This window comes from Eubalaena glacialis, chromosome 1, assembly GCF_028564815.1.
Source record: "Eubalaena glacialis isolate mEubGla1 chromosome 1, mEubGla1.1.hap2.+ XY, whole genome shotgun sequence".
Lineage (NCBI taxonomy): Eukaryota > Metazoa > Chordata > Mammalia > Artiodactyla > Balaenidae > Eubalaena > Eubalaena glacialis.
Window position 1 is genome coordinate 183113121 of NC_083716.1, and position 26721 is coordinate 183139841.

General features: G+C 52.2%; 1 protein-coding gene across 7 annotated transcripts in view; it reads left to right on the forward strand.

Moving 5' to 3' along the window:
• The window catches only part of HOXD3 (homeobox D3), a 25291-nt gene extending 3245 nt beyond the window's left edge, over positions 1 to 22046 (forward strand). Inside the window, exons 1-5 of one of the 7 annotated variants that reach the window (XR_009700424.1) lie at positions 1042 to 1240; positions 11470 to 11575; positions 12125 to 12748; positions 14874 to 15924; positions 21819 to 22046. Coding sequence is in view for 5 of the 7 variants with exons in the window: in XM_061185190.1 (XP_061041173.1) it covers positions 12208 to 12748; positions 14874 to 15631 (1299 nt within the window). In the remaining 2 variants the exon portion in view is untranslated. Of the gene's footprint in view, positions 1 to 1041; positions 1241 to 6860; positions 6900 to 11469; positions 11576 to 12124; positions 12749 to 14873; positions 16902 to 21348; positions 21472 to 21818 lie in introns of those variants that run through there. The other 6 variants (XR_009700426.1, XM_061185175.1, XM_061185203.1 and 3 more) reach the window with 6 other exon arrangements.
• Positions 22047 to 26721: the final 4675 nt, after the last annotated feature.

The following is a 26721-nucleotide window of genomic DNA, read 5'->3' on the forward strand; positions in this document are numbered from 1 at the left end:
GTGTGAAGGTTAAACTGTGTAAGGCTTAGCAGTTCTACCATTTCCCCCCTCCCCCATACCTACACACTCCCAATGTGGCCATCATATTTTGTGAGAATTGGGAAGCCTAAGGCTGGATTCAGGCTGCAGGGGGGTGGACATTATTTTTTAAAAGGAAAATAAGTAACTTCCGGGCTAAAAGGAGGCTCCAGTTTGGCTCTCTGCATGGCCCGGATCAGCCCCAGGCCCCCTCGGTCTCTCTTTGTGACATGGTGGGTGAGAGAGATCTCCTGGACCCCCAATTCTGAGGGCGTGTCTGGTGCTGGGTTCTGGGCCAACCTGGGGCTGGCGGGTGGCTGCTCGGATCTCACCCCTCTGGCCTCCAATCTTGGGCTCCTTCTACTTCTCCTGTGCTGTTCAGCCCCACTGGGGCCTCCAGCACCTGCCCCTCCTCCCCCGAGCGCCCCCTCCGCCCTCCAGACCACAATAAACACTCCCCACTATAAAAAGTGGCGTGTGCTGTTTTTTTCACGAGGGCTTTTCACGTCTTGGCCTCGCCTTGAAGAGGGGGCCAAGACAGGAGTCCCAAAATAGATGGGAGGGGGCCTTACTCGCGACAGGAAATGAGCAGAATGCATAAAATCAGACATGTGTCCTTAATATATGGAAGGGCTCGCCTCAGACGCGTGGACATGTGTATTTATAAGTGCGCAGACAGAAGTTTAAATATTCAGACACATTTTATGATTGTCCTCTGCCCGTCTTCTGGTTAATGGCTCCTCCCGTGCCCACCAATACATCAGGACGGTTGTGTGTATTGAATCGCGGGCAGGGATGAGGAGGAAGCGAGTGCACAGCCGAGCCCTCCGGAGTACAGTACAGTAAATCGGGACCCTCGGCAGACTGCGCTTCCCGCGCGCCCGCCATGTTGGGGAGCCCTCCCTGCCCCCCGCGCCGGGCTGGGCGGCCGGGGCTCGCCGCCAGCCGGGGGAGGGCCTTTCATAACCCGGAGAATTTTCAAAGTGCGAGGAAGATGATAAGAATAGATTTCTACAAGTCCCGACCACGTGATTGGTGAAATAATTAATTCAGCACGTCCCTTAAGAAACACGGAGTCGTCATTAATCTGCCACGCAAAGGGCTCTCTCCGACTTGGAAAGTGCAGGGATCCCAAGAATATCACCCGCCGAGGGGGGCCGTGCGGCGCCCCCAGCCCTCCACCCTCGGCCCCAGGCGGCGGGCGCGGGAGCGCGGCCGGCAGGTAAATATTTTCGCGACTTTTATTTATTCTGATTTAAATCCTTAATGAACTTAGCTGTCAGGCCACTGACAAATAGTTCCCTTTGCTTCCTGATTTGGAACCGTGCGCCGGCGAGAAGTTGTTAGTGGCTTGGATGGTGACCTTTGGTTCAGCAAAGCTTTGCACTTATGAAAAATTACTGAGAGCCGCCGAGTGTGTGTGAGAGAGAGAGAGAGAGAGAGAGAGAGGGTGTGTGAGGGTGTGCGGGGGGCGAGGGGCGAGGGTGCGCGCGGGCTGCTCAGAGGCGACAGGAGTAGTAAAAACCTGCCCGGCTGGGGGACGCGCCTGGCGCACGCGGGCCGAGGTTGCCCGGTCGCCTGTGTCTACCGGGAACAATGGTCGCTGTCACGGCATCTGCTGCCTATTCTTAAACCGGTGAGAAAAGGCCTCGGCCCTCTTTTCAAGTGAGGGTCGTAAATTTTTCTTTGCGTCATAATGGAAGGCTATAAAATCGAGTTGAAATTTTACCCCAGGCAGGTTTCAACCAACAGATAATGATTTCCGAGTTGCTTCTCCCACTACCCACCCACGCACCCACGCTCTGCTGCTTCTTTCACCCCAGCAAGGAGTTTGCCCCTCTTCCCCTCGATTTTTGTATCTTTAATTTGGGGAGAAGATCTAAAATAAAGGCAGGGAGAAGTCCCCGCCGCCCGAGGAATGGGAGACCCTGGGGTGAGGGGAAGAAACCTCGGGGGAAGGGAAATGGGGTTGGGGGGGAAGAGGCCAGGGTGAGAGGCAGGAGCTGTCTCTCCCGCTGGCTCCAGTTTCAGCCTTTTTTCTCCTGCACTCCAAGGAGCTGCGAGGTCCCACGGACCACTCCGCTCCCACCCCACCTTACCCCACCCCCAGCTTGCCAGAGATCTGTGCTGGGGGCAGCAGCGGGCATTCTCCTCCAGCTCGCAACTCCGGCCCTGATGCCGGGGAGGAGGGCCTCCTTTTTTTGCCTCCTTCCCTCTAGTTGGCTTTGAGGATGACATCGGAGAGCTGGGGGCTGTCTGCGTGTGGTGGTTGTTTTGGGATTGTGTGTTTTGATTTCTTTTTTGGTGTGTGTATATTTCCCCGTCAGGACAGAGACAAAGTTTCCTCCGTTGTGAATTATACATTCAAACAATAACACATTAATTCAATTATTCAAAGATGACAAATGTTTATGTGCTTTGCAAGTGACTCTGGCGCAGATTCTGGGCGCTTTCTCTGAGCTGCTTGCGTTTTTTTCTCAATGAGAATTGGCTGCCCTCCCACCCCCGAACCCCACCCACCCAACCAACCCACCCACCCACCCCAACATCCCTTGGTAGGCCCAGAGAGGAACCCACAAAAACCTCCTCAGCCCCGCCGCCAGCCCGGCAGCCAACAGCCTCCCAAGGCCCGGGCTTGGCGGGCACCGGCCCGGGCTATTTTATCAGTGTGACAATTGCCCGGGTTGGTGTGATAAATCATCGTAAGTAATTCCTGAAAGGGTGCGAGGCTGTTGGGGGCCGGGCGAGGACTGTAAATCTTTCCGGTTTATTGCTCTATGAACATATGCTCCGACTGAAGAAGGCTCAGATCCTTTCCTGGAGACAAATTCCCGCAAAGCGGCCCCCCTCTTTGGCTGGAGATTAACACTTACTGCGGGCCGGCTGCTCGGCCCCTGGCGGGAGGCTAGGGGGCGGGGTCCTCCGGGTGAGGGTGGACTGGGGGCACCCACGGTCCGACTCCAAGAGGCGCCCCGAGTGGGCCTCCAGCCAGGCCCGGCCGGGTGAACAAAGGAGGGGCTCGCTGACAGGTCTGGGGGCTCGAGCCTGTGACCAGTTCTCCGGGAGTTTCCCGTGCTTCTGGAGTGGGAATGCGGCGGATCTTACCCCCTTCTCCCTGGCTCTTCCGCGGCTGCCGGGCACATTCGCCTTCGCCTGTCCGAGACCTTGCAAGTGGCGACAGGGCATCTGCTCCGTGCCCGATGCCGCTAAGAAGCAGAGCTGGCTATGAAAGCGAGACTTCGGGGATGGAATGGACACCCCCAGATGGTGCGGGATTCCGGGGTGCGGGCCGAGCTGGGGTAGTGCCATGGGGCTCACCGCAAGCCGGGAGCTGGAGGCTGGCTGCTCGCCCTGGCTGGGAGCTTTTAACTCTTCTTCCCGCATGCAGAATTGTTACCGTAAATTCCACCCGACCACTCGGAGAGTGCTGGAAACCTATCCTGATTTAATATTTCTAAAATAGAAGCTCCCTCTTCTCCCAGATAAGCGCAGCCAGGACTGATTCGCAGCCCCCCCTCGCGTTCTTGGAGGCGCCGCAGGAAACGGGAAGCCGCGGCCTGGCGGTCGCTGGGCCTGCAGGATCCATGGGCCCTGCCTGGATCTGGAGGCGCACAGGTCGCGGCAAACAGCGACTCCGCGCCTCGGCGGCTCCAGGCCGCGCAGGACCTGGGTGGAGTTCGCCAGACGCAGAGAGGGGAGAACGCTCCGGGTCTCGGCCCGTGCTTCTGCGCCTTTTCTGGCTCTGGAAATGTAGGCTCATTGGCCGCGTCCGCGGAATGAGCCAAGGCCCCAGACTGTGGTGGTGGTGAAGAGGGGGTGTTCCTCGGGGTGACCAGCCTGGTCTGTGAGCTGGAGCCTCTCACCTTAGGGCCGGAGCCTGCGCTGTGCCACAACGTAATTGCCTCCCCGGGGAGGGGAAGAGCGGCGCTTCCGACTAGGCTGCGCCTTGCCCGGGTGCTTGAGGATGCGGAGTACCGGGCGCGGCCGGGGAGCTAGGCGAACCCTGGGCCTCTGATACTCCACAGCTGCCTCCGGAGACGCCCGTAAGAGAGGCAGCCTCTAAAATTTCCAATCCCCGGACCAGCCTGATGGAAGGCTGGGCCAGGGTCAGAGGTCGTGGGGGAATAGACTCTCAGCGCTCGCATCCCACTGCCGGCGGCCAGGCTGGAGCTAGGTCACTCCCGAGCCGCGGGATGGGGGCTTTCCTTCCTCCCCATACCCACCCTTGTCTGCCCAAGGGAAGGGACCGAGAGATCCCACGTCTCCTGCCCCTCCTCCCAGCCCCCAGGCCTGGCTGCGCTCCGGGGCTGGATGGCGTGAAAGTTTCAGCCTCAATCAGTACAAGCTTCCCTCGGGGTCACGTGAACAAATATGCTCGCATTTGAAGGCAGCGTCTGTATTTGCCGACTATGAGGGGGTTTCTGGGGCTCTCTTCAAATCCAGAAAGGGCCACATTCCGAAAGGAAAACAAACCCCGAGCTCTGGGGGGCCTGGGAGGGCTGGGCAGGAACCCAGGAGTGGGTGGGGGCGCGGGTGGCAGCCGCTCTGGGCCTGGGAGCGGACAGGCGGGCGGGTGGACCGACGGTCGTGCAGCGCAGGCAAAGCCGGCGCGGGGACTACGAACTCGTTCTTCCTGCGTTTATTGGTAGCTGAACCTCAGCCTGGTTGCGTTCTACCGGGAATTCCGTGTGCTCGGGTATATGGCCGCGTCTTCGAGCGCGCAAGACCAGGGTTGGGACAGTGTTGTCTGCAGACAAAGGGGGAAGGCTAGCTCTGCCCCCCACTGGCGCCCACTCTGAGGCCGAGGACACCAGGTTTATGATAAATTGGGATCCAGGTAAGCAATTGCATGACAAAATGAAATCTTTGGGCACGGGGCTGCTTGCTGCCCTGAGTGGGATGCTAAATACGATTTATTTTGTGTAATCTGTGATTTTCATGATTGCCAATTGGTGAGGCAGCACTCGTAGATCTAAATACACTTCTACATATACATCCAGGACGGTGATTAATCGTAAGGAGGTGCGCTTTGTGGGGATGCTCCCCACCTACCCAAAGGTTAGAAGGACACACTACCTTGGCAGGCTGGGAGGGTGGCCGGTGGCATTGTGGGGGGAGGTGGCAGTTTGAGGAGAGGGTCGGTGAGGAGGCTGGGGGCTGGATGAGGTATTTTGGGGGTAAATCTACAGTTATGAGAACGGGTTGAAAATGAAATGAATAAAAAGAAACTTTTTTTTACACTGTCACTGCCAAAGTAAGATGGAGCATCATATTAATTCCGTGTCTTGAGCCGCCTGGCTGGGTGCAGGCAGGTTGATTTATACGTATTTAAAATAAACTCTGTGGCCAGCCAGCTCCCTGCATTGTTCTGGGAGCTAGCTCCACATACGTATGCCTTTATCTCTTGCTGTTGGCTTAATATTTTTTTCTTGCGAGGTTAAAGTGCTATTCAAGCTTCTCCCCCAAATTCAATAGAACCCCCAAACTACCCAAAAGAGTTTGGGAGGCTCCTCCCCTTCACTAATCTGGTTTTTGACTGCGATAGTGGCAGAGAAAAGGTTTAGGGCTTCTGGGTCCTTCGCCTCAAAGAACCCAAAATGAAAACTAAATCATATTTTGGTTCCTGCATCCCATCCTTTTGTTTATTGTGTCCTGTGGCTCCTGGATGTGGGAGGACAGGACAGTTCATCCTGGGTCTTTCCCCGGGGCCAAAGCCTGAGAAAGCCGCTCCATGAGTTGGAGTGAGTGGCCCCATGCTCCTGGGAACGCCGCAGGGCAAGGCCAGACTGGGCCTCTGTGGGGAAGGGGCCCAGAAAGCAAGGCGCACTCCCTTAGCCTAGGTTGGGACGGGCCCCAGCTGGAGAGGGACCGACTTCCGGGGGTGTTGCCATCAAAGGAGAGCAGTAAAGTTGTTTTGTCAGTCGCCAGCGCTTGGCTCCATCAGAACTTAAAGTCGCTGGACATTTTTCTTCTCTCGCTGCCTTGGAGCTGCGCGCCTGCCAACTTAGTCAGCTGAATCCAATTACTGCAAGCAGCATTTCATTTGGCCCCATGGAGCACTCACTTATAACTGCCCCGAAAATTTCAATAATCCACACCAAGGCTCCCTATTCAAAAGACTTTTCCCGGTGGGGGATGGGGTCTAGGGCCAGGTCTGCTGGGGACCAGCTCTTCCTTGACAGCTCTCAGACGGGGCTCCCTCCCGCTCGCGCGTCCAGTTCCTGGCTGTGGAAAGGGTACTTGAGGCTGGTGGCCCAGAGCCAGACGGATAAAGCCTGCGATTCTGGGCAAGCAGAAGGCTGAAGTTGGTTGGGACCGTGCTGGGTGCTGGGTGCTGGGTGGGCTGGGGAAAGAGCGCGGGAGAAAATGGTGGGGGCTCTGGGTAGCCCAACTTTGGCCACCTTGGGGTCCTCTTTACTTTCCCCTTCCCAAGCCTCCTGTGTCCAGAGCGCACCGAGCACCCCAGAACCCCCGGGAGCAAACTTACCCTGTTCCTCCGCGGCTGGGAAAAAAAAATCTAGCTACAGCCACGGGGGATTCACGGCACCGGGTGGCCTCCCAATTTAGCCCTTCTTCTGAGGGGAAGCTCCTAATTTTAAAGAACTCTTTTTTTCCCAAATAAATAAATAAATAAATAACCAAGCAGCGAAAGTTGACGTCCGCTCACGTGAATGTATCATATAAAGTGGCTTCGGGACCCGCTGATCTGGTCCGAGGGCCTGGGTGCATCGTGCTTCCACCGAGCAGCCCTCCGGGCCGGCTCAGTGGAGTGGGGCCCCTGGGTCTGGGGCTGGCTGGGGAGCTGAAGCCCGGGCGCGATGTTAGGAGCCCTACCGGTACGGGATCTCTCCGAGGCGCTTCCGTTGGGTGTTCATTAAGGGGTGAGTTATTGCCGCCTGAGCCAAAGGTCACTTCAAAGGCTTATGGCTGCGCGCTCTGGTCTTTAGAAGGGCCCTGAACGCTTTGTGTGGGGCTTTCCTGGGCGCAGTTTGGTGTTTGCAAACTACTGAGTCGACTAATTTGGCACAGGGCAGATGCAAGAGGAGGGATTGCGTCTCTCCTTTCACCTGACCGGGGCGGGCACCTGCTGAGCGCAGGCAGTGGTGGGCAGCTTGGTCTGTTTTGGGGTGAGGTGGAAGGGATGTTTGCTTCTTAGGCGGTTTGCAGCCCAAACTCGACTGGGCTGGGTTGTGGGCAGCCCAGGGCAGGAATGTGGTGGGTACCTACTGGAATAAAATAAACTGAGGGAAATCATCGGAGATATAATGTACAAACCAAGAAATAACACCCAGCTCCCTCTTCACTGTGGCTGCCTGCGGGAGCCTTGCCTAGGACCCACCCAGGCCCATCTACATATCCACCCTCCTTTTCTGGTGCCCTGTGCTGTAGCCTCCCTCCCATCCCAATCCTGCACAGTCCCTCCCTTTTGCTCCTAAGAGGGGTGGGCTTGGCCTGGGGGATTGGGGAACCTGGGGCATTTAGGGCTTGTTTGGAGTAGGAGGAGAGGAAATGGCTTCCCTGTGCCTCTGACCCACTTGGCTCACCCCCTGCGGAGGCTCTGGCCCTTCCCTACTGTCCTGCCTCCCCCTTCTCCCATCCAGTCAAGGATTTTGGTGTTAAAAGCCACCTGCTCCCCAGGAGCCAACTGAGTCTCCTCTTCTGCCAGTAAGAAGGTGCCTGGAGTGGCTGCGGACACCATGTAAAATAGTGACATTGATTATTACACCCTTAAAGGGAGTAATGCGTCTCTGCATGTGTTTGTAAGAAAGAACTGGCTGCCACTGAGAGTTTTCCATTTTGTTCCAGATCACCTCAACAGAATAGACTATCAAAAGGAACCCGAAGAGCCTTCAAAGAGTTAGAAACAAAATTCAAAAAACCTCTCTCTCTCTCTCTCACACACACACACACACACACACACACATACATTGTGGTGAGTGGTGTGATTTTTAAAAATAATTTCCACTACATTTCCATTTGTCCTGCAACTCAAGGTAGCCATCTCAGGATTCATACATCAAGACATAAAACAAAGGGCGGCTTTGAAGTGGATCACCTCAGTGTGAACTGCCGCCGGTTACATGATAACCGATCATCGGCCTTCAAATTTATGGCGCTTTAATGGGGTGAGCCCAGTGCCTTAAATGCAGGGCGTATTACGTATTAAGTTATCTGGGCTAAATAAGAGTGATTTAGAAGGCGCGTCCAGGGCTTCCCATAGGGCAGAAGAGCTCTGGCTGAGAGATCGGGAGAACGTGGGCAGAAAGCTGCCCCAGCTCTGCGGTAAATGCATCCCATTCTGAGCAAACCCGAAAAGTAGTAGTTTCGAAATGAAATCCCGAGGTAGTAAAGCCCACAGGGAGGGAAGAATCGTTGCTAGGTTCCAGTGAATTAATGGGGATGCCCAGCAATATTGGTGTCCGCCAGAAAGAGATCTGCGGGTTTCCAAGGCCCTGATTTAGGCAAAACAGAGAGAGGAACCGAGGCCAGCTCGAACCTTAGAAAAAATTGAGAGGAACAGAAGCAACCGGCACTCCAACGCCTCCCCCTTCTCTTTCAAGTCGCACGGACTAACTCTACCCGTCCGGGATTTACGACGATCGCGGCGCTAGTCACAGCCCAACGACTGCAGCCGTCTCTCTCCCCAGTCCCCTCTGCCTTTCCGCCGCCACCGCGGGAGGCGGTCGAACAGCGCGGGGCCGGCTTCCGCGCGTCCGGCGAGCCTCCCGGCCTCTCGAGGCCGCGGAGGGCGGCAGGTCTTCGGTCCCCGGCCAGGCTACGCGCGTCCCGTCCCGCGTCCGGCCGCCGAGCAGAGCTGCTCCGAGAGGCCGGTACCGGCCACTTTATATAATCCCCCGGCTCGCCGGGCGCGGGACCGGGAAAAGTGCGGAGCAGGGAATTCTTTTGCTGCGCTTCCTCCTACGCGGAGCCTGTTTTCCACTTCTGAAAAGTGCCGGGCCTTGGGAAGTGTTTTTCTTTTCATTCTTTACTGAAGCGTTTACTGCAGCCGTGCTCGTAGTCATAAATTTTGCTACAAACCACAATGACAGGTGCATTGATATGCACCGTGAGAGCTCCAGCTGCTTAATAACTCCGTCCCCCGGCCGCTCTGAGCGCCTTTTATTTATTCGGTATCATATTTAGGTATTGATCCCGGGCAGAATTAAGTGCAGTGAGCAAGCATCAGGGTTCGGCTGATTCGGAGGCGCGGCGGGCGCGGCGGGCCACCACGGCCCGGGGAACGGGCGGTGGTCGCTCCGAGGCCGCCTTCCTTCCGGCTGGGGACCGTTTGGCCTTGCATTCCCGGCCTGCGGTTGGGCCTCGGAGCTGAGCTGGGCAACTTCCCGGGACCACGAGAAAGAACCAGCCAAACCCCGTTTGGTGCCCCTTCCCCAGGAGGAGCCGGGGATGGCGCCGGCGGGGTTCTGGGGAGGCTGCCTCGGCCGGTGTTCCGGGCCGGGGGGCTGGGGGGCTGGGGAGCCGGGGGCCGGGGGGGGGTGCTGGTTGTAGGGTGGGAACAGGATTGGGACATAGAGGGGAGGAGGAGAGGAAAGGGCAGCTGAGGACTTCGAAAACCGCCCCTCCCCCTACGCGAGTCAGTCTTCACCCCAAGGCATTTGGGTCCGGGGGCCCAAATGAGCAGAGGTACCAAAGGGCGAGAAAAGAAAGCCTTAAAAGGGGGGGGGGATCGAAAAGATGAGCCACTGAACAGTTGACCATTGTCCAAGTGATTTATGACCCGTTCCTGCTTCTTAGGTTCAAGCAGAGTTCACAAGGAGTAGCGATTTCTGGAAAGAAATAAGCTTTTTTTTTTAAAACCAGTTTTGTAACAATATCCTCAGGTTCTGTTTTAGGAAAGGTGACTTCTTTGGGGCTCTACATTTTGGGGTGTGGGAGAGGCTGCAAAGCCCTTTTCAGTGAGGAGAGCGCTACTGCCCTTGCCTCTGGGAAGATGGACATTTGGGTGGTGGATCATCACTGAGTGACCCTTGAAATGCCTTAAGACAATGAAAACAGAAGTGGGAGAACAGACTCTGTGCTTATTCATGGAGCTGCCCAGTATTTGCACCTTTGAGGTACATGCACAGAGCTTTGTCTAGGAATATGCCATAGGAACAAATATATATGTAAAGCTATCTGTTTCAAAGACTTGGTCAGTTCCTAAAGAAGCTATTTTAATGTGACTGGTCTACCTATCAAGATAAACTTGGTCATCCTGGGAGGCAAGAGGGGTGATGTTTTGCTTGCACTGCTGTAAATGGAGTGACAGAAGCAGCAGCGAGTTCTGGTGGTCTGAGTGTCAAATGTGACCATTTTGACATCCAGAGGGCCCAAGGTTTAAGACTGGAAGCAGGATCCCAGAAAAGTCCAGCGATTTAACCAAACTCGGAGTACATGTAGTCCTTTGGCCTGTGGGCAAATACATACAAATATTAGTCACAGGATGAGGATGTAGCTGTCCATTTAATATTCAGTAACTTTAATAGTCAGAGAATGATACAGAAGATGAATGAAAGAAAGATTAAGACCAGCTTTGTTTGGTAGATATCCTAATTACATAAGTTTAAGAACAACAATAGAAACTATTCCTAAAACATTACATCCTAGTATTCTGTTATTCCATTGAGAAGGGTCTTTCTCTTATCAAGATTAATGGCATATTCACTTTTATTTGAAAACAAAATGGGCAACTATACTACCAAATAAAGGCTAATATGAAGAATTTTAAAAATTGAGTTAGGCTGTTTGGTGAAAGTGTAGGGGAAATGAGTAAATGGAGGAGTGGTTTTAGTACTAGTGGTCAAATCCATTAGGCTACATAAGTTGTCTAGATAATGTGGTCCATCATGATGTCCCTGATGGAAACCAGGGAGTTTGGGGGAAGGAAAGCTGCCTGAAAGATGAGATCAAGAATTCAGACCTGGGAGCTGACCTGTGAGTTTTCTTTATCAAGCAGATGAAAGTGGTTGAATGGTATTAGTTATACTTTAACTCAGTAGGGGCTTTCAGGAGAAGAGGGGGGTGGGTGAGAAGGTAAGCCCCCCGTCAAGAGTCAGAGGACACAAAAGCGGTAGAATTTTTCTTAGTTTTTTTTTTTCTTCTTCTAATTCTGGGTCCATTCATCATGCCACGAGAGGTTCTCTCATTGGTTGTAGATTGGGTGGGAGGTGGGGTGGAATGGATGATCCGGAGCAGAGGTCAATAGTAGTATCTATACAATGGATGCAGGATTAAAATGATAGAGTTATAACATAAAGCATTTTTCATTCGCCCATGCTCCATGCATTTCAAATTCTAAATCTCTTCACTCATTTCCAGTGGTATCCATTTAAAAGTAGTGGAGGACAAAGTTAAGCATCTAGAGAAATGTAGACCAAAGAGAAGAAACTTTTCTAGCCTCAAAATAAGTCTGGGAGTCTTTAAGTCCTCTTCTTGGCTTTTATATCCTAGTAGATTTCACAGTGCTGACCCATGAACTAACCGGCCAATTCTCACCCAGTCACCGGAGAGTGGACTATCTGCGTCTCTGTGAAAGATGCTGTGATTTTGAAACCAGGTGGGGGAGATACTTTTTTTGAGAGCTCTGGCTTTTCTGAGTGTTATAGGACTTTCTTTTGCCCATCAAAACCCTGGGATGACCTAATGATTGACTGATCCATTCATTCATTCACTCATTCAACAAGCATTTACTGCACTTACTACATGTGGGGCGCTGGGCTGGATGTTAGGAATACACAGGTGAATAAGACACAGTCCCTTCCTGCAAAAAGCTCAAAGTCTAGTGGGAGAATCAGTCATTAAAATGCATCAGGCCATAAATGCTCTTCTATGTAGTTTCAAAGGCTAAATTGACAATCTTGGAGAAAGAAAATTGTATCTGGGAAAAAAAAAAGCCCCTTCCCTTGGATAAAGGAAACTCTTTTTTTGTGTTTATGAGAAATTCCTTCTGACTTTTCCAAGGGTTCAAATAAGTTGAACTTTATAAAATCTCAGGTCCTCCTACTATTAAGTTGGTGGGAAGCAGAGAGCCTGGGCTAGTCCTTCTATACTGACTGGTCTTGCCAATGACAGTCCCTCTGGGGCCTCTCATTTTTCTTCTTTGCAGGTTGTCTGGAGCCTGGAGCTGCCCCAGCTCTCTCAGGATTTGGCAGACATTGGAGGTGGTGGTGAAGGAGACAGTGGTGGTCAATGTTATTTGAGCAGGGTCAGCAGGCCCCGGAGCTTCCTGAGTACACGATGCAGAAGGCTGCTTACTATGAAAGCCCAGGACTCTTCGGAGGCTATGGCTACAGCAAAGCTGCTGACACTTATGGCTATAGTGCCCCCCATCAGCCTTATCCACCCCCTGCTGCTGCCAACTCCCTGGACACTGATTACCCGGGCTCTGCCTGCTCCATCCAGAGCTCTGCACCTCTGCGAGCCCCAGCCCACAAGGGGGCTGAACTCAATGGAAGCTGCATGAGACCTGGCACTGGGAACAGTCAGGGAGGGGGGGGTGGCAGCCAGCCTCCTGGTCTGAACTCAGAGCAGCAGCCACCACCACCCCCTCCTCCACCACCAGCCCTGCCCCCATCCTCGCCCACCAACCCTGGAGGTGGAGTACCTGCCAAGAAGGCCAAGGGCGGGCCCACTGCTTCTGGCTCCTCAGCCACCATCAGCAAGCAGATCTTTCCCTGGATGAAAGAGTCCCGACAGAACTCCAAGCAGAAGAACAGCTGTGCCACTGCAGGTAGCTCTCTGAGGGGGCTCATGCCTGGGCTAAGTCCCCCAGACTGACCCCAAGAAACTAGCTCACCTAGGAATTAAGAGGCTCAGGGCTGGAAGTGCAACTTTGGAGGCCATATGTGTAAACTCCTCATGCAGAAAAAAAGTTTTTTTTTGGCTGCGCAGTTTGAGGGATCTCAGTTTCCTGACCAGGGATTGCAGGGATTGAACCCGGGCCACGGCAGTGAAAGTGCCGAATCCTAACCACTAGACCACCAGGGAACTCCCTGTTCTTTCTTTTTAGTGTCTCTGATTGTGGTCATATCCTTACAGTGACAGGGTGCTCACGTCCATTGCAGGCTGCTGGCATCACTGCTGGACGTGTCTCATAGTTACTCATAGACAGCTCTTCCTTATACTGCCCTAATATCTGCTCTCCTGGGCTGCTGGTCATAACTCAACTCCTTCTTCCAGCCAACAGCTCTTCAAAACTTGAAAACAGATACTATGATCCCCAAATCCAGGCGGTTATGTAGCCCATATCACATGATTCCCACTCTCTTAAATTAATAAGAACTAAAGTCTATGGAATGCTATGTTAAGAACCATGTTAAGTGCTTTACGAACATTGTCTAATTTAATTTTCCAAAGAACCCTTTGAAGTAGGTAGATGATAAAACACCCATCAGGAAACTGTTAGAGATGATAAGTCACTTGCCCAAGATAACAAAACTACAAAATGGCACACCTGGGGAATTCTCTGGCAGTTCAGTGGTTAGGACTCCTCACTTTCACTGCCGAGGGCACAGGTTCAATCCCTGGTTGGGGAACTAAGATCCCGCAAGCTGTGAGGCCTGGCCAACACCCCCCCCAACAAAAAAAAACAAAAACAACAAAAAACAAACAAAAAAACCCCAAATGACACACCAGAATCCAACCAGGGTCTGCAAAGAATAACCATGGGACTCTACTTAGCCCACCCCAGCTCAGTTCTCCCCATCCCATTAAATCCCTAATGTGGAGGAACATATCCTAAGGGAAGAGGATGTACTCTGAAACAGGAGCAGCCTTGGGTTTTTCTCCCTGGAAAAGGAGACCCTGGAGTTGAGAATATTTCCTGTAGGTCCATTTAGGGGGTGTGGAAGAAGACAGGTAGGGCCAGGAGCTCTGAGGCCTTCTGCCTCTCTGTGCTCAGCCTGTTTGGTTCCTGAACTTTTCTGGCCTTGTGTTCTCTGATGTACTTTATCTTCAGGTAGATGAACTTGCTCCCAGATCCAGGGCTAGCTTGAGGCCTGGGATGTAGTTAGCTTGTTATCAGCTCTCTGGTTTGCCTGATGCTCTCTGGGGCTGCTGCTCCTAGGGGGAAAGTGTCTTCAAGTCTTTAAGCTCCTTCTCCTTCTGCCCCTCCTTCTCAGCTGCACACCCAGGCCCTCCCTCCCAGGAGAAATCCATTTGTCTTCCCAGGGAGGGAGTGGACAAGCTGCTGAGAGGTGGCAGGGGTGGTGGAAACCAATGCTGAGGCTGCTGCTCCTAGCATTGCAATACTCAAAATATGCCCAGCCTGGTCTTGGATCCTCTAAAACTCTGGGGCTGTATTTTTATGGTTTGCCACCTCCCTGCATTTGGGTACTGAGCTCATGGGTGCTGAGCTGGAGTGAGGTGCCAGGATCTCCACCCTCATTCGGTGCTTGGGGTGCTTTGCCCAGGAGCCAGACTCTGAGCAAGGCAGTTTGGGGCTGCCTCCAACCGCACCCCCCAACCCCCTTCCCAGCTGCAGAGGCTGGAAGGACTGTTCAAAGAAGTCTGGCCCTTCTTTGACAGGGGGGAAGGCCTTACCAGCTGCTACTAGTCTCTCATTAAACTCCTCAGCCTTTGGGACGAGATGATGGGCTAGGCTGAAGGGGAGGGGGTGGGCAGAATGAGTTGGACTTCAGAAGGCAGATGGGAGTTTCAGGTGCCACTGATAGGTAGGCCTGGGGCCTTTGAGTTCTTGGAATCTCACCTCTCAAACGCCCCTCCCTCGCTCCAGCCGTGATTAAGGTGGGGGGAGGGGGGGAGGAAGAGGAAGGAGCCTGGGAAGCGCCTCTCTCCGGCCCAGGGTGTCCCCACCTCTCCCGCTCAGCGTCCCCTCTCTCTCCCTCCTTGCCCAGGAGAGAGCTGCGAGGACAAGAGCCCACCGGGACCAGCGTCCAAGCGGGTGCGCACGGCGTACACAAGTGCACAGCTGGTGGAGCTGGAGAAGGAATTCCACTTCAACCGCTACTTGTGCCGGCCACGCCGCGTGGAGATGGCCAACCTGCTGAACCTCACCGAGCGGCAGATCAAGATCTGGTTCCAGAACCGGCGCATGAAGTACAAGAAGGACCAGAAGGCCAAGGGTATCCTGCACTCGCCGGCCGGTCAGTCCCCGGAGCGCAGCCCGCCGCTCGGCGGCGCCGCGGGCCACGTGGCCTACTCGGGCCAGCTGCCACCAGTGCCCGGCTTGGCCTACGACGCGCCTTCGCCGCCCGCCTTCGCCAAATCTCAGCCCAACATGTACGGCCTGGCTGCCTACACGGCGCCGCTCAGCAGCTGCCTGCCGCAGCAGAAGCGCTACGCGGCGCCCGAATTCGAGCCCCACTCCATGGCGAGCAACGGCGGCGGCTTCGCCAGCGCCAACCTGCAGGGCAGCCCGGTGTACGTGGGCGGCAACTTCGTCGACTCCATGGCGCCCGCATCCGGGCCCGTCTTCAACCTGGGCCACCTCTCGCACCCATCTTCAGCCAGCGTGGACTACAGTTGCGCCGCGCAGATTCCCGGCAATCACCACCACGGACCGTGTGACCCTCATCCCACCTACACAGATCTCTCGGCCCACCACTCGTCTCAGGGACGCCTACCCGAGGTCCCCAAACTGACGCATCTGTAGCGGCGGCCACCGGCCCGAACTCGCGGCGCGATTACCTCTTTTGCTTGGGTGGCGGGGGTGGCGGGCGGGGCCCGCGGGGCAGCTCGGTGGCCCCCTCCCTCGCTCTGGCCCGGTCGCTGCCTTCCGGTCTCGGGCCAACAGCGGCCGAGGCGCAGGCGTCTGGGCCTCCTCTCCAGGCTCGCCGTGCTTTGGGTGACTCGCCATACATCAGCCGCAAGGATTCTCCTCTGTAAGCCTGACAGTGCCACATAACTGCGGACCGAGGGACTCTAATCTGGTAATGGTGTCCTAAGGTAAGTCTGAGATCCATCGGCGGCGCGCCCTGCAGAGGGTCCAGAACCCAGAGAGTCCGGGCATGGCCCGCGTCTAGTTTAGTTGCGGAGACCTTAATTTATATGCTTCTTCCCGTCCCGTAAGGATTGCATCGGACTCAACGATCTGTATTTATTATTTGAAGCGAGTCATTTCGTTTTCCTGATTATTTATCCTCGTCTTAATGTATTTATGTGTATATCTGTAGAATTCTCCAGCCGAGCTTAGGAACGCGCTCCCAGGCCGCGGGGGCCACATTTCACCTCTTTAGTCCCCTTGGTCTGAACTAGTTGAGAGAGTAGTTTTGAACAGTTGTAACCGTGGCTGGTGTGTGTAGTTGATGTAAAGGATTAAGACCGCAAATTGTCCTTCACGGGTAGAGTCAGGCGGCCCCATGGCGTAGCACAACACCCGTTATTCTTTTCCCAATAGCCACAGCCCTCGCCACTCGACACAGTTTATTGATTTCAAATTGTCTGGTACTATTTGAACAAATATTTAGAATAAAAAAAATTTCTCAGTCTGAAGTGTATCTGTGTTAATCACGCACACTTGCAAGTAGATCACTCTACCTTTATCTTGGGCACAATCCCGGTGGAAGGCCCCCGAATAGGCTGACCCTTTGAAATATTTTTTCCACTTATTTGGAATCCAGTACACAAATTGGTTCTGGGGATACTTGATTACCTTCCAGCTATTGACTTTAGGTCGTGTTGTGTGGGGGGGAATATTTGAGGATGCAGACCTAGAAATGTTCTGTGTGGGATGATCTGGGTAGGGTGTTTCACTGCTGCCTGTTTTGCTGTTTCTATTGCCCTCTTTCTAGACACAAATCCACTTTAGATTGCACTTACATTGGGGAGGCCAGAGCTCACTTTTCTGCGCTAAGTAGTAAAAAATAAACTTTGAAAGAAAACTGACAATCAAAGAAAAGACACAAGAGAAGTCATAAGAAGAACTGAGCTATGAAAAAGCTAAGATGCAGAAAAAGAAATAATCATTTGAAGCCATGCACCTAAGCTTTTTCTCTAGGAAATTCTGTCACGAGTTTTTCCTTATAGAAGTCAGTGGTTCATTTCTCAAGAAGACAAACGTTCCCTGTGATGTAAAGTAATAAAAGTTTTATTAATGGAACATAACAAGTATAAACACTTTGTTTACTCCTGCTTCTTTGTACAAAATGGGCAAAATGTCTTCGAGGATTTATAACCATTTTGTAAATATTAGTGTGGCTTTAGCTGGGGCGCACTACTTACACCCGCTTCTCTAGAAGGAGGCACTCGGAGAGCGCCTTCAGATAAGGTTCAATTCTTTTGTATTTCAGCAAAGTGGGCCCACGCATCTCTATTTGGTTTGACAAATAATGCAACTCCTACTACATCCCCGGTGACACGAGGTGAAATTCCTATTGTGTGGAAATAATTTAACTTCTAATCTTCTGGTGGAACAACAATCGTTTCTATTTGGATGTTTGTGTTTCGCTAAATAGTGATGGCTGAAAATAATATTTAGTTTCCTTGTTCCTCTGTGCTGTTTTTAAAATGGCATGTTAGATTGGGGGTGGGAGGGGATTATCCTTTATGCGAAATTTCACTTCATCCGAGCAGGTTTAAAGTATACATGTTGTAGAAGTGTATCAACAGAATAAATGACTTCAACCGAAGGGATATTTTACCCACTTTCAAGGCTTAAAATTGTTTTTCTGTGAAATTTGCATCCATAAGCAGAATTTCTAATTGTCTTGTAAGAAATTATTTTTTAAAGCTATTAGGGAAATCAAAGAAGAGCTTGCTGCCTTGCAGGGATTACAACAACCCTTCTTAACTGGCTAAATATTAAACAGATGAATTGTCAGGCTGTTTAGATTCAGCCCGGTTTTCCCTCATCTCCTCTTCCCACCATAAATAATAATAAAAATACATAATGCATCATGGCTCCAGGCGTTTTCCAGCGCGGTGTGTTACCGCAGGAGTATCTGCTGAGTCTGCGGGTGTCTGCAAGGCCCCAAGTGTCATCTGCGGTTTAGCGTTTCATGGATTAGATTTTAAACGGTGTCTAGCCCGGCTGACATCAGCCTCCTCTCACACTCGGGCTCAAAGAAGCGCGGGGCTGGGGGCTCCCTCTCCAGGCAGCCGCAGCCGCCCCGAAGCACCCCTCGCTAGAGGGGTGGGAGTTCTCTTGGGACAAACCTGCGGTCCTCTCTCACCTCTGGAGAAAGGTTCCCGAGGCTTCTGAGGGCGGCTCGGATGGATCCGTTCCTGCCACTGGCGTGAGCGTCATGGGATGGCCACGCTCGGTGGCTCCCGGCGCGAGTGCGGGCGGCGGCGAGTCTGGGGAGGGCGCTTCCCGCGCGGCCGCCGGCCAGGGCGAGAGCGGGGGCCCGCGCACGGCCATTTAAAACTTCATAAATTATAAACAAGCCGCCTTGGCCTTCGCCATAAATTCTGCTGCTTTTGAGCCTGCAATTAGTGTTAGGAAGCACCGGAGTCTAAACACAACCAAACGCCCTCTGAAGGGCTCCAATGCCCGAGGTTGCAAACCTTTATTTCCCAGTGCCACCCCCTCCGCACCCCGAGGTTTGCACACAGTCGCCTCCTCCCCCGCCACCGCCGGCGGTACACACCCGGCTGGCTTCCCGCTCTGCGAGGGAAGGTCACAATAGCTGCTCTATCGGCGAAGGCGCCCGCCTCCTCCCTCCCGGGTCTCGGAAAAGCAGAGAAAGAAGAGTGGGGGAGGGGAGCCCTGGGCCCGGCATGGCGCTCCGGGTCCAGGCCTCTCCTTCTCCCGGAGCGGACTGCAGCGGGAAGGGGCAAGTTTGCAGCGGAAGGAAACCGCCATCCCAGACCGAGGCTTCTTCCCGGGAGCGGCGCGCGGGGGGCCGTGGGGAGCTCACCACGGCCTCGAGGCTGCTGGCCCCTCACTACCGGGCGCTGGGTCCAGGGCGCCCGGAGCAGCGGGTCTTCCGGGAGCGGCGGCGCCATTGTGCGCGCGGCTTCCCACGGGCCCCGGGGCGGGGAGGCCGCACAAAGGCTGCGCGGGGGCCGACACCGGCAGGTGGTGAGGGGCCGGCCTCTCTCCGGGCTTTGGGCTCGAGGAGGCTTTACCTCGTCTGCGCAAGGGGAGGAAATGGCTCTCTGGCTGTGGCCGTGGCCAGCTCTGCCTTTTTCCTACAGAGACCGCTTTGAGGGAGGTGGGATCAGGGAGTTTGTGGGGGAGTCTCCTGGGACCTGAAGAAAGGGCTCGGGGCCTCAAGCCCAGGCCCACGGATGGGGGGTGGCGGTCATTCGGGAGCCCCTGGTTGTTCCGTCGAGACAGTCACACGTGAATTAAAGCAGCGCTGAGGTGAGGTAGCTGGAATGGCCAGCTGCAAAATGGGAGATGGGGTGGGAAAAGATTTCCGCCGAGGCAGAGCCTGCCCTGGCTACGAGGAGAAATTCAGGACCCAGCCTGGAGTGGAGTCAGAAGACCCAACTGCGCTAGCCAGGGGGGTGGGGAAGTTGCCTTGGAAAGGCCTGAAGAGTAGTCCTGGCCCCTGGAAAGGTGGCAAGAAAGGGCGACTACACATTCTACCTCCTGGCTTTCAGACCTCAGCCTTACCCAGCGACCTGACAGAGAAGAATCCGCCTCTGATGGAATCATTAAGTTAACCATCCATTTGTACCATTTCTTTGTACAGGCATTCAGATGACAGAGGGAGAGAATATAGAGCAAGTGCTTTCCCCTTGGAGCAACCCAAGCCTAGTCCCTATCAGAGACACATCAGCCAAATTAGTTTCCCAGGCCCCGGAGGCTGCTAACCTTGCTGAAAAGGATTTTTTGAATTTCTATCTGTAAGGAGTATTAAAAAATAGTGATTAACTATACTAGCTACTCGTCCCTTCTCCCTCCTCCCATTCTGTACCAGCCAACTGACCCTTGAGTGAAGTGATCTTCTCAGCCAGCAGGCTTGGGAGCCTAGGCTCCCCATCTGTTGAGGTTTTTCATTAGGGAGGGTGAAGAGGATGTGTGTGGGTGTATGTTTGAATAACAAAGAAGAAACCCAACATTCTAATAAAAAGTGTTTCTCTGCTTGACCTGGGGGAGCCAGAAGCTTGTTTACACCATGAATATTCAAGGGACAGTCAGAGGCCTGTTTTGACTTTATCCTGAGAATTAGTTGAAACTTCCTCCTGAAGTCAAGAATGGGTTAATCCCAGTTAGATCCAGGAAGGTCCTCTTCATCTGGCAACTCTTGGCCTTACTCTGCTCCTTCTTTCAGAAACTGTAAGAAAAGAATACGATGAACAGAAGTTTATATTAAATAAAAAGAGAGACAGAAGTCTCCAGTCCCCACAGGCCTATAGCCTGATTACTTCAGGGCACTGCAACTTCCCAGAGAGGGGCTTAGCTATGGCCTGGGTGAGCGGACCTATCCCTAGACACGTTGGGCACAGGGAGCTGAGACTGAGTTGCCAGCCACACCCTCATCACCTCTGACGACTGGTTCACTTAGACCTCTCTTGCAGAAGGCCTGGATGGAGAGAAAAAAGATAGGGTAGATGAATTCTCTGCACTTACTGCACTGGTGATACTGGTGGTGGAGAGGATCATCACAGAGGAGGAAATCTTAGTTATCATTGCTCCCTTGTATTGTACTCCAGCTACAAATGCCCTTATTTTCGGGGCCCAAACTTGGTGCCCAATGGATCTTTATACCTGGCCCAAAGCCCATGCCTAAACACTTCGCTCAGGTCTCATACTCACCTTGGCAAGTTAGGAAAGTACAAAGACAATTCAAAGACCCACTTTCAGGCCCAGTCCAGCCTGCAGCACAGTGAACAAAAGGTTTCCACACATGCAGGAAGAACCAAGGTAAATAAATGCATGTCCAGTCATTTGCAGTAGCAGAAACAGGTGAAGGGTCCCCAGGAGATCAGCATGGTGGGAGATATGATGGAAGTCTTCTTGTCCCAGGTCTTGTGGCAAAATATCTTGACTGGTTCCTATATCTAGTCTGGGTCATTTTTATGGAAGAATAATAACTGGAAAACCATTAGAATAGGATTTTAACATTATTAAGAGCCCAAGCAGGAGATCTTAAATGAGGATGCATGGAGAACCCCGATACAAATGCAGTGTTTTTGCTGGGGAAGTGGGGCTAAAACCGGGCCAGGAGGACCTGTTGGAACAAGGCCTTTTTGAAGGAGGGGAGAAGAGTGTCCCTGACTTATGAGGAGACAGGGAGAAGGTCTTTTGATGGCTCTATTGTTCAGAGCGCTGCCTTAACAAATACCACATCCCTCCCAACTTCCACAAGGGTCCAAGGGCCGAGGGAGCGGGAAACTGGGTCGGTTGGGCTGAGCTCCAGGCAGTGGCAGAGCCAGGACTGACCTCCTTCACCCGCGTCTCCTAATCTCTTGGGGCAGCAACGATGCCATCTCCGCCGCCGGCAGAAAACACACAAAGGAGGCCCCCACCCATCCTCGAACCTGGGGACACACTGGGGAGGGGGCTGGCGCGGACCCCGAGTCCGAGCACCTCCCACCCCCGCGGGAAACAATAGCCGCCGCCTCCCCGGGGCGGCGGGGCGGCCGCGCTGCACAAAGGCCGGCTCGGCCCGCGCCATGTGACGCACGCTCGATCCGGTCTCCCGGAGGCGGCGCGGCGCAGAGCGGCAGGCGGGTGGGTGTTCCTGATCCACCTGGAACACTTTCCGAGAGACAAACGGTGAGTTAATCACCCAACCGGCTGGCGACCGCGTCCCCCTGGCCCGCGGGGAGGCCGGGGGAGGGGCGGGGGTGAAAGCCTGCTCTGCGTGTGTGTCTAGGGTGGGGGCGGGAGAGGTTAGTCCTATTAAGAGTTCATCAATCACTGGTGTGCACTTTTCGCTCGACAGCGGTCCCTCCTACTTCGGAGCAAGTCCGGGCCAGCTGGGATCCGACCAGAAACCGCAAGCGGAGGAGACGCAGGCTGAGCGCTAACGGAGGGCGCGACCCGCCGCCTCGCGCTCTGCCGCGCGAGGCCCGAGGGCAGCGCCGGCCGGTCCCCTCCTCGCACCGCGGCCACGCGGCCGCCCGCCAGCCCAGCCCGCGGAGCACGCAGGGCGCCCAGGCCCCCCACCTGCCCGGCCCCAACGCCGCCCCGCCCCGCCCCGCCCCCCACGCACCTCCCCCCCCACTGACCCCCTTCAACGCTGCTGTCTCCCCAGAAAGGGACAAATCCATCTCTGAGGGCAGGACAAGAAAAATCTCAATGGGTCGGAAGGTTCTTGCATACACTTTTATTTAAGAGTTTTATACAAGATGTCCCGAGGGATCAGAATTCAGGGGAGACGCTGAACTAGTTTCCTTCTCTCATTCACCTGCAGGACTATTTGTGTGGGAGGAAGCAGGATGATACCCCTATTGAACTTGGAACTAAACTTGAATGCCATTTAAAATAACCATAAAAATACACTTAGAACACTAACCACAATGATATGCCTCTTCTCTCTTTTATGGTGTGAGGGAAGGATTGGAGTATTTCTACTTTGGCTCTTTTGGGTTCATTTTCGAAACACTGTAAAGGAGGAGACTACAAGCGGTGGGGGCGGGGGCGGGGGCAGGCTTCAAGTCTTACAGCTGTTCACAGCAGGAAGGCCTGGATGAGAGGGTAGCCCGGGCCTTGTACCCCCTCTTGAGCAGTACCTGTTGTCCTCTCTGTAATAAATTCTAAGAGAGTTCTGGGCTACCCTCTCTTTAACCTTTGTTCTAAGTGACAACAGATGAGAAGTTTCTCAAGTTAATGTGTTGCCTCAGCCCATAGGAAAGAGCCCCTGAAGGACAGAAAGTCCCAGATTTCTCCCCCTCCCCTCAGCCCTCTTCTCTCTCACCATCCTCTTGGGTGGAAAAAACTTGCTCTGGAGAAATGGTCTACTGCCATTTTCCTCAGAAAGATATAAACTGAAGCATTAAGCCTTGCACAGGGTCCTGAACTTCTCAAGCAATTAAAATACTGGACCTCTTGTCCTTGGTTCAGAGTCCTCTCTCCCTTCACCAATAGCTACTGAACAGCTCCTACGTGCACTGTGCTGGGCTCTGGGATACAAAATTGATGTGTATACCCTTTGATCTACTGAGGGGAGAAAAAGAATTAATCCTAAGACAGTGTGACAGATGCTATAACATAGGTGTGGCCAAAATGTTCCTGGAATAAAGGAGCCACTAACAGTATCGTAGTGTCAAAAAAGGCTTCTCAGAAGAGGTGAATTTGGGTCCCTGAAGTACAGGAATTTTTTTAGGCCCAGGAAGGAGGGACATACCAGGTGGAGAGAGCAGCACATACAAAAGCAGGGAGGGAAGAAAGAGCAAGGTGTGGACCTGGAACAAGGAGAGGAGCTGGAGTGGGGCATCTGGCTGGACAGAGAGGTTGTGTAAGGGCCATGGAAAGGCGTCTGGACTTAATGTGTAGGCAAGGGAGAGCCACTGAAGGTTTTAAGCTGGGACACGTGGTTACCTATTATCTATATTTGGAAAGCTGACTCTTGGAGGTACTGTGTCTGAGGGGACAAAGAAGAGATAGCAAGCAAGAAGAACAAAGGAGGAGGCTGCTGCCATCATCAAGCCTAGAGAGGAAGAAACTTAATACAGATGAAGAGGAGAGCATTTAGGAGGAAGAATTCACAGGACTTGGTGATCAGTCGGATCAGTGAAAGAGGAGTTGTGGATATTAATTCCTAGGTTTCGATTTTGACGGCCTGAGGGAGTAGTCAGGTCATCCACCAAAATGAACAGTGGAGGGGGAAGAGAAGACTCCGTAGGGGAAATGAATGAGTTCAGGTTTAGGTCTCTGTACATTTGTTTCTGCTTTGCTACCTGATACACTGTGTGACCCTAAGAAATTCACTGAATCTTTCTGGCCTTCGGTTTCATCATCAATGAAACAGTCAATAAAGATATCTACCTCGTAAGTTTACCATTAGAGCAGTGTGCGTGTGTGCATGTGTGTGTGCACTCCCACACTTAGGTATTATCTTTACCAGGTCCAAGTGAGTGTCCTATATAATGCTAAAACCTAGGGAAAACGTCCTCTTACCCACACCATGATGATCAATACTTAGATCCTGGGTGGCCAGTGAGAAATCTAAGTCTCAGGGAAATTAAAAACAACACCCTACTGCTTCCCAGATATTGAATCCAACCTAATGCTTAGGGCTAGGTCAGATCAGATTGCTAATCAGAGTCCCTCAGCTTCCAGAGGGTACTCTCCAGGGGAACATGCAGAAATGTGGTCTTGGTATCAGACCACTAAAGGAGAGGCCTCTTAGCAGATGTCTGAAAGCTTCTGTGCTTTTTTTATACCATGTGTCTTTCAGGGAATGCTTGAAGCCACCCATTCTCTTTGAACCTCCTTAGGCTTCCTTGTGGCACAGTGTAGTACAGGAAAGAGTGCTGAACATCTGACCTTGGCCATTTACATTGGATGTGACTACAGTAAATTGTTTATCTTTTTTCTGTGTCAGTATTAGCATTTGTAAAATAAAATTATAATAGGATCAAATACGATAAGGAAGAATGACATTTTTGGAGATGCTATAAGGGTAAGTAAAAGGTATTATTTTTCACTGATCAGATTGGCAAAAATAAAAAAAAACTTTAATATCCCACTGACTTGTCAAAGGTGTGAGGAAACATGAATTCTCATAAGTTGCTGGTAGAAGTATAGATTGATTCACTTCTAAAGAGATCAATTTAGCAATATATATCAAAATTGCCAGTGCACATACATTAGACTAAGTAATTTCATGTCTAGGAATTTTTCTAACAGGCAAAAATTTGAACATGTGTTTCTAATACCAAAATGAAAATAAATAAATGCCCATTAATAAGGGACTGGCTAAATAAATTGTGGTAGATGCATACAGTAGAACAGCATAAGATTGTAAAAATAAAGTAGAAAGTTCTGTATGAAATGATCTTCAATATATAATAGGGGGAAAAGCATGGTGCAGAAGAGTCTTGTAATATGTTATCATTTATGGAAAAATGTGGGGAGATGTATCTATAACCAAATATGTCTATAATTGTAAAGGTATAAAGTATTTCTGGAAAGATATACTCATAAAAGTGGTGAAGAAACTCTTAAAATTGTTGTCCATGTGAAGGGGAACTAGGTGGCTGGGGACAGGGGTGGGAGAAAGGCTTTCACTGCATACCCTTTTGTACCCTTTGAATCTTGAACCATGTAAATTTAAACTTAATACCCATTATAAAGATAAAGGAGCAAAAAAAAAAAAAGATCAGCATAATTGACCTGGGTGTACCTATGTGTGTTCACACATGTCCTTATTTGTACTTGCCTATCCAGCTACATTAATCTAGGGACACCTCTTGTTTTGTCTCCAGGGCCCTGATGCTGATCAAGCTGAACAGGAAATGAAGGGATCCTTTACCTTTGCTTGGTGGAGGGTGTGAGGACCCGGGCTCAGTTCTGCCCTTTCTCGCAGGAGCAGCTCAAGGTGGGGCCTCAGAAGTCTGGGGCACAGGTTTAGCAAACAAATGGCAAAGGGAGGGCTGCAGGCCTCCCAGTCAGCCCCACTGGCTGTGTGGTGTCCTTGAACACTGCTCTGTTGTTCAGCGTGGAGGCCACCACTGTGCACAGGACAGGCTGCCTGACTCCGCCCTCTTTGCACACTGTGGGGATTCAGGAGACCCAAGTTCGTTCCCTCATCTTTTGCAGGATGGCTTTGCCTTTTAAATAAGTCTTAGTAAATAAAGTAACTTCCCCACTAAAATGAGGGGTTTGATGGCGCTTACCTCTAAGGGGTCTTCTAGCATTGACATCTTATGCTGTTAAAGGTCAATCTCTAGCCAGAGTAAGAGTTACATCTCAGGCCAAGGGACGGTTGGCCCCCTCTGGATCCTGAGGGCTCAAATGCTCATTCCAGGCAATCTGGGAGACATGGAAGGAAATGAGAGTTGGCTCCTCTCTCTTGAGACTCCCATTCCTACTCCTTCCTTCTTCCCATTGCCTCAGAACCACTCAGCTTTCTCTGAAGGGATTGGGAGAGACAATTCCCTTTCTTTCACTTCCTACCCCACTGGCATTCTCAAAGCCAAGTTAGGGAAGTGGCAAGAAGTAAGCTGGGTCTCTTCAAAGCACTATTTTGTCAGCAAAACTTGAGACATTCCTACTGACTACCTTTTAAGGATATTTTCTGGAACTTCAGCCCAGCTAGACTTAAGTTTGACCTTGACATTGACCTCTCTGCCCCTACTACCCAACAGGCTTCTGGACACTTTTCAGGTATAATCCTGCTCCATTTAGCCATGAACTCTCACCTTGCTGGTCAAGAATCACCCCTCTCTCCCCACACTGCCCCCCACCCCTGCTCCTAAAGCAGAAATTTTCAAAGTGTGGTTCCGAAGAACACTGCTTTAGAATCACCCAACAGGCTTATTAAAAAGAAAGACTCCTGAGTCAGACCTATTAGATTAGAAGCTCAGTGGGGATGCAGGGGAGGGTGAGGAACCTGCACATTTAAACAAGCTTCTCTGGTGATTCCTACCCACCTGGAGTGGTGCCGGGAGCCAATAATCTAAGGATATCCTTTAGCCAATATTGGTCATGGTGAAGACACACCATTCTGTCCATTTTTATTTCTGCCTAACAAACGTTTCTTTTTTTTCCCCTTTGATTTGAATTTTATTTATTTATTTATTTTATACAGCAGGTTCTTATTAGTTATCTATTTTATACATATTAGTGTATACATGTCAATCCCAGTCTCCCAATTTATCCCCCTCCGCCGCTCCCCTGCA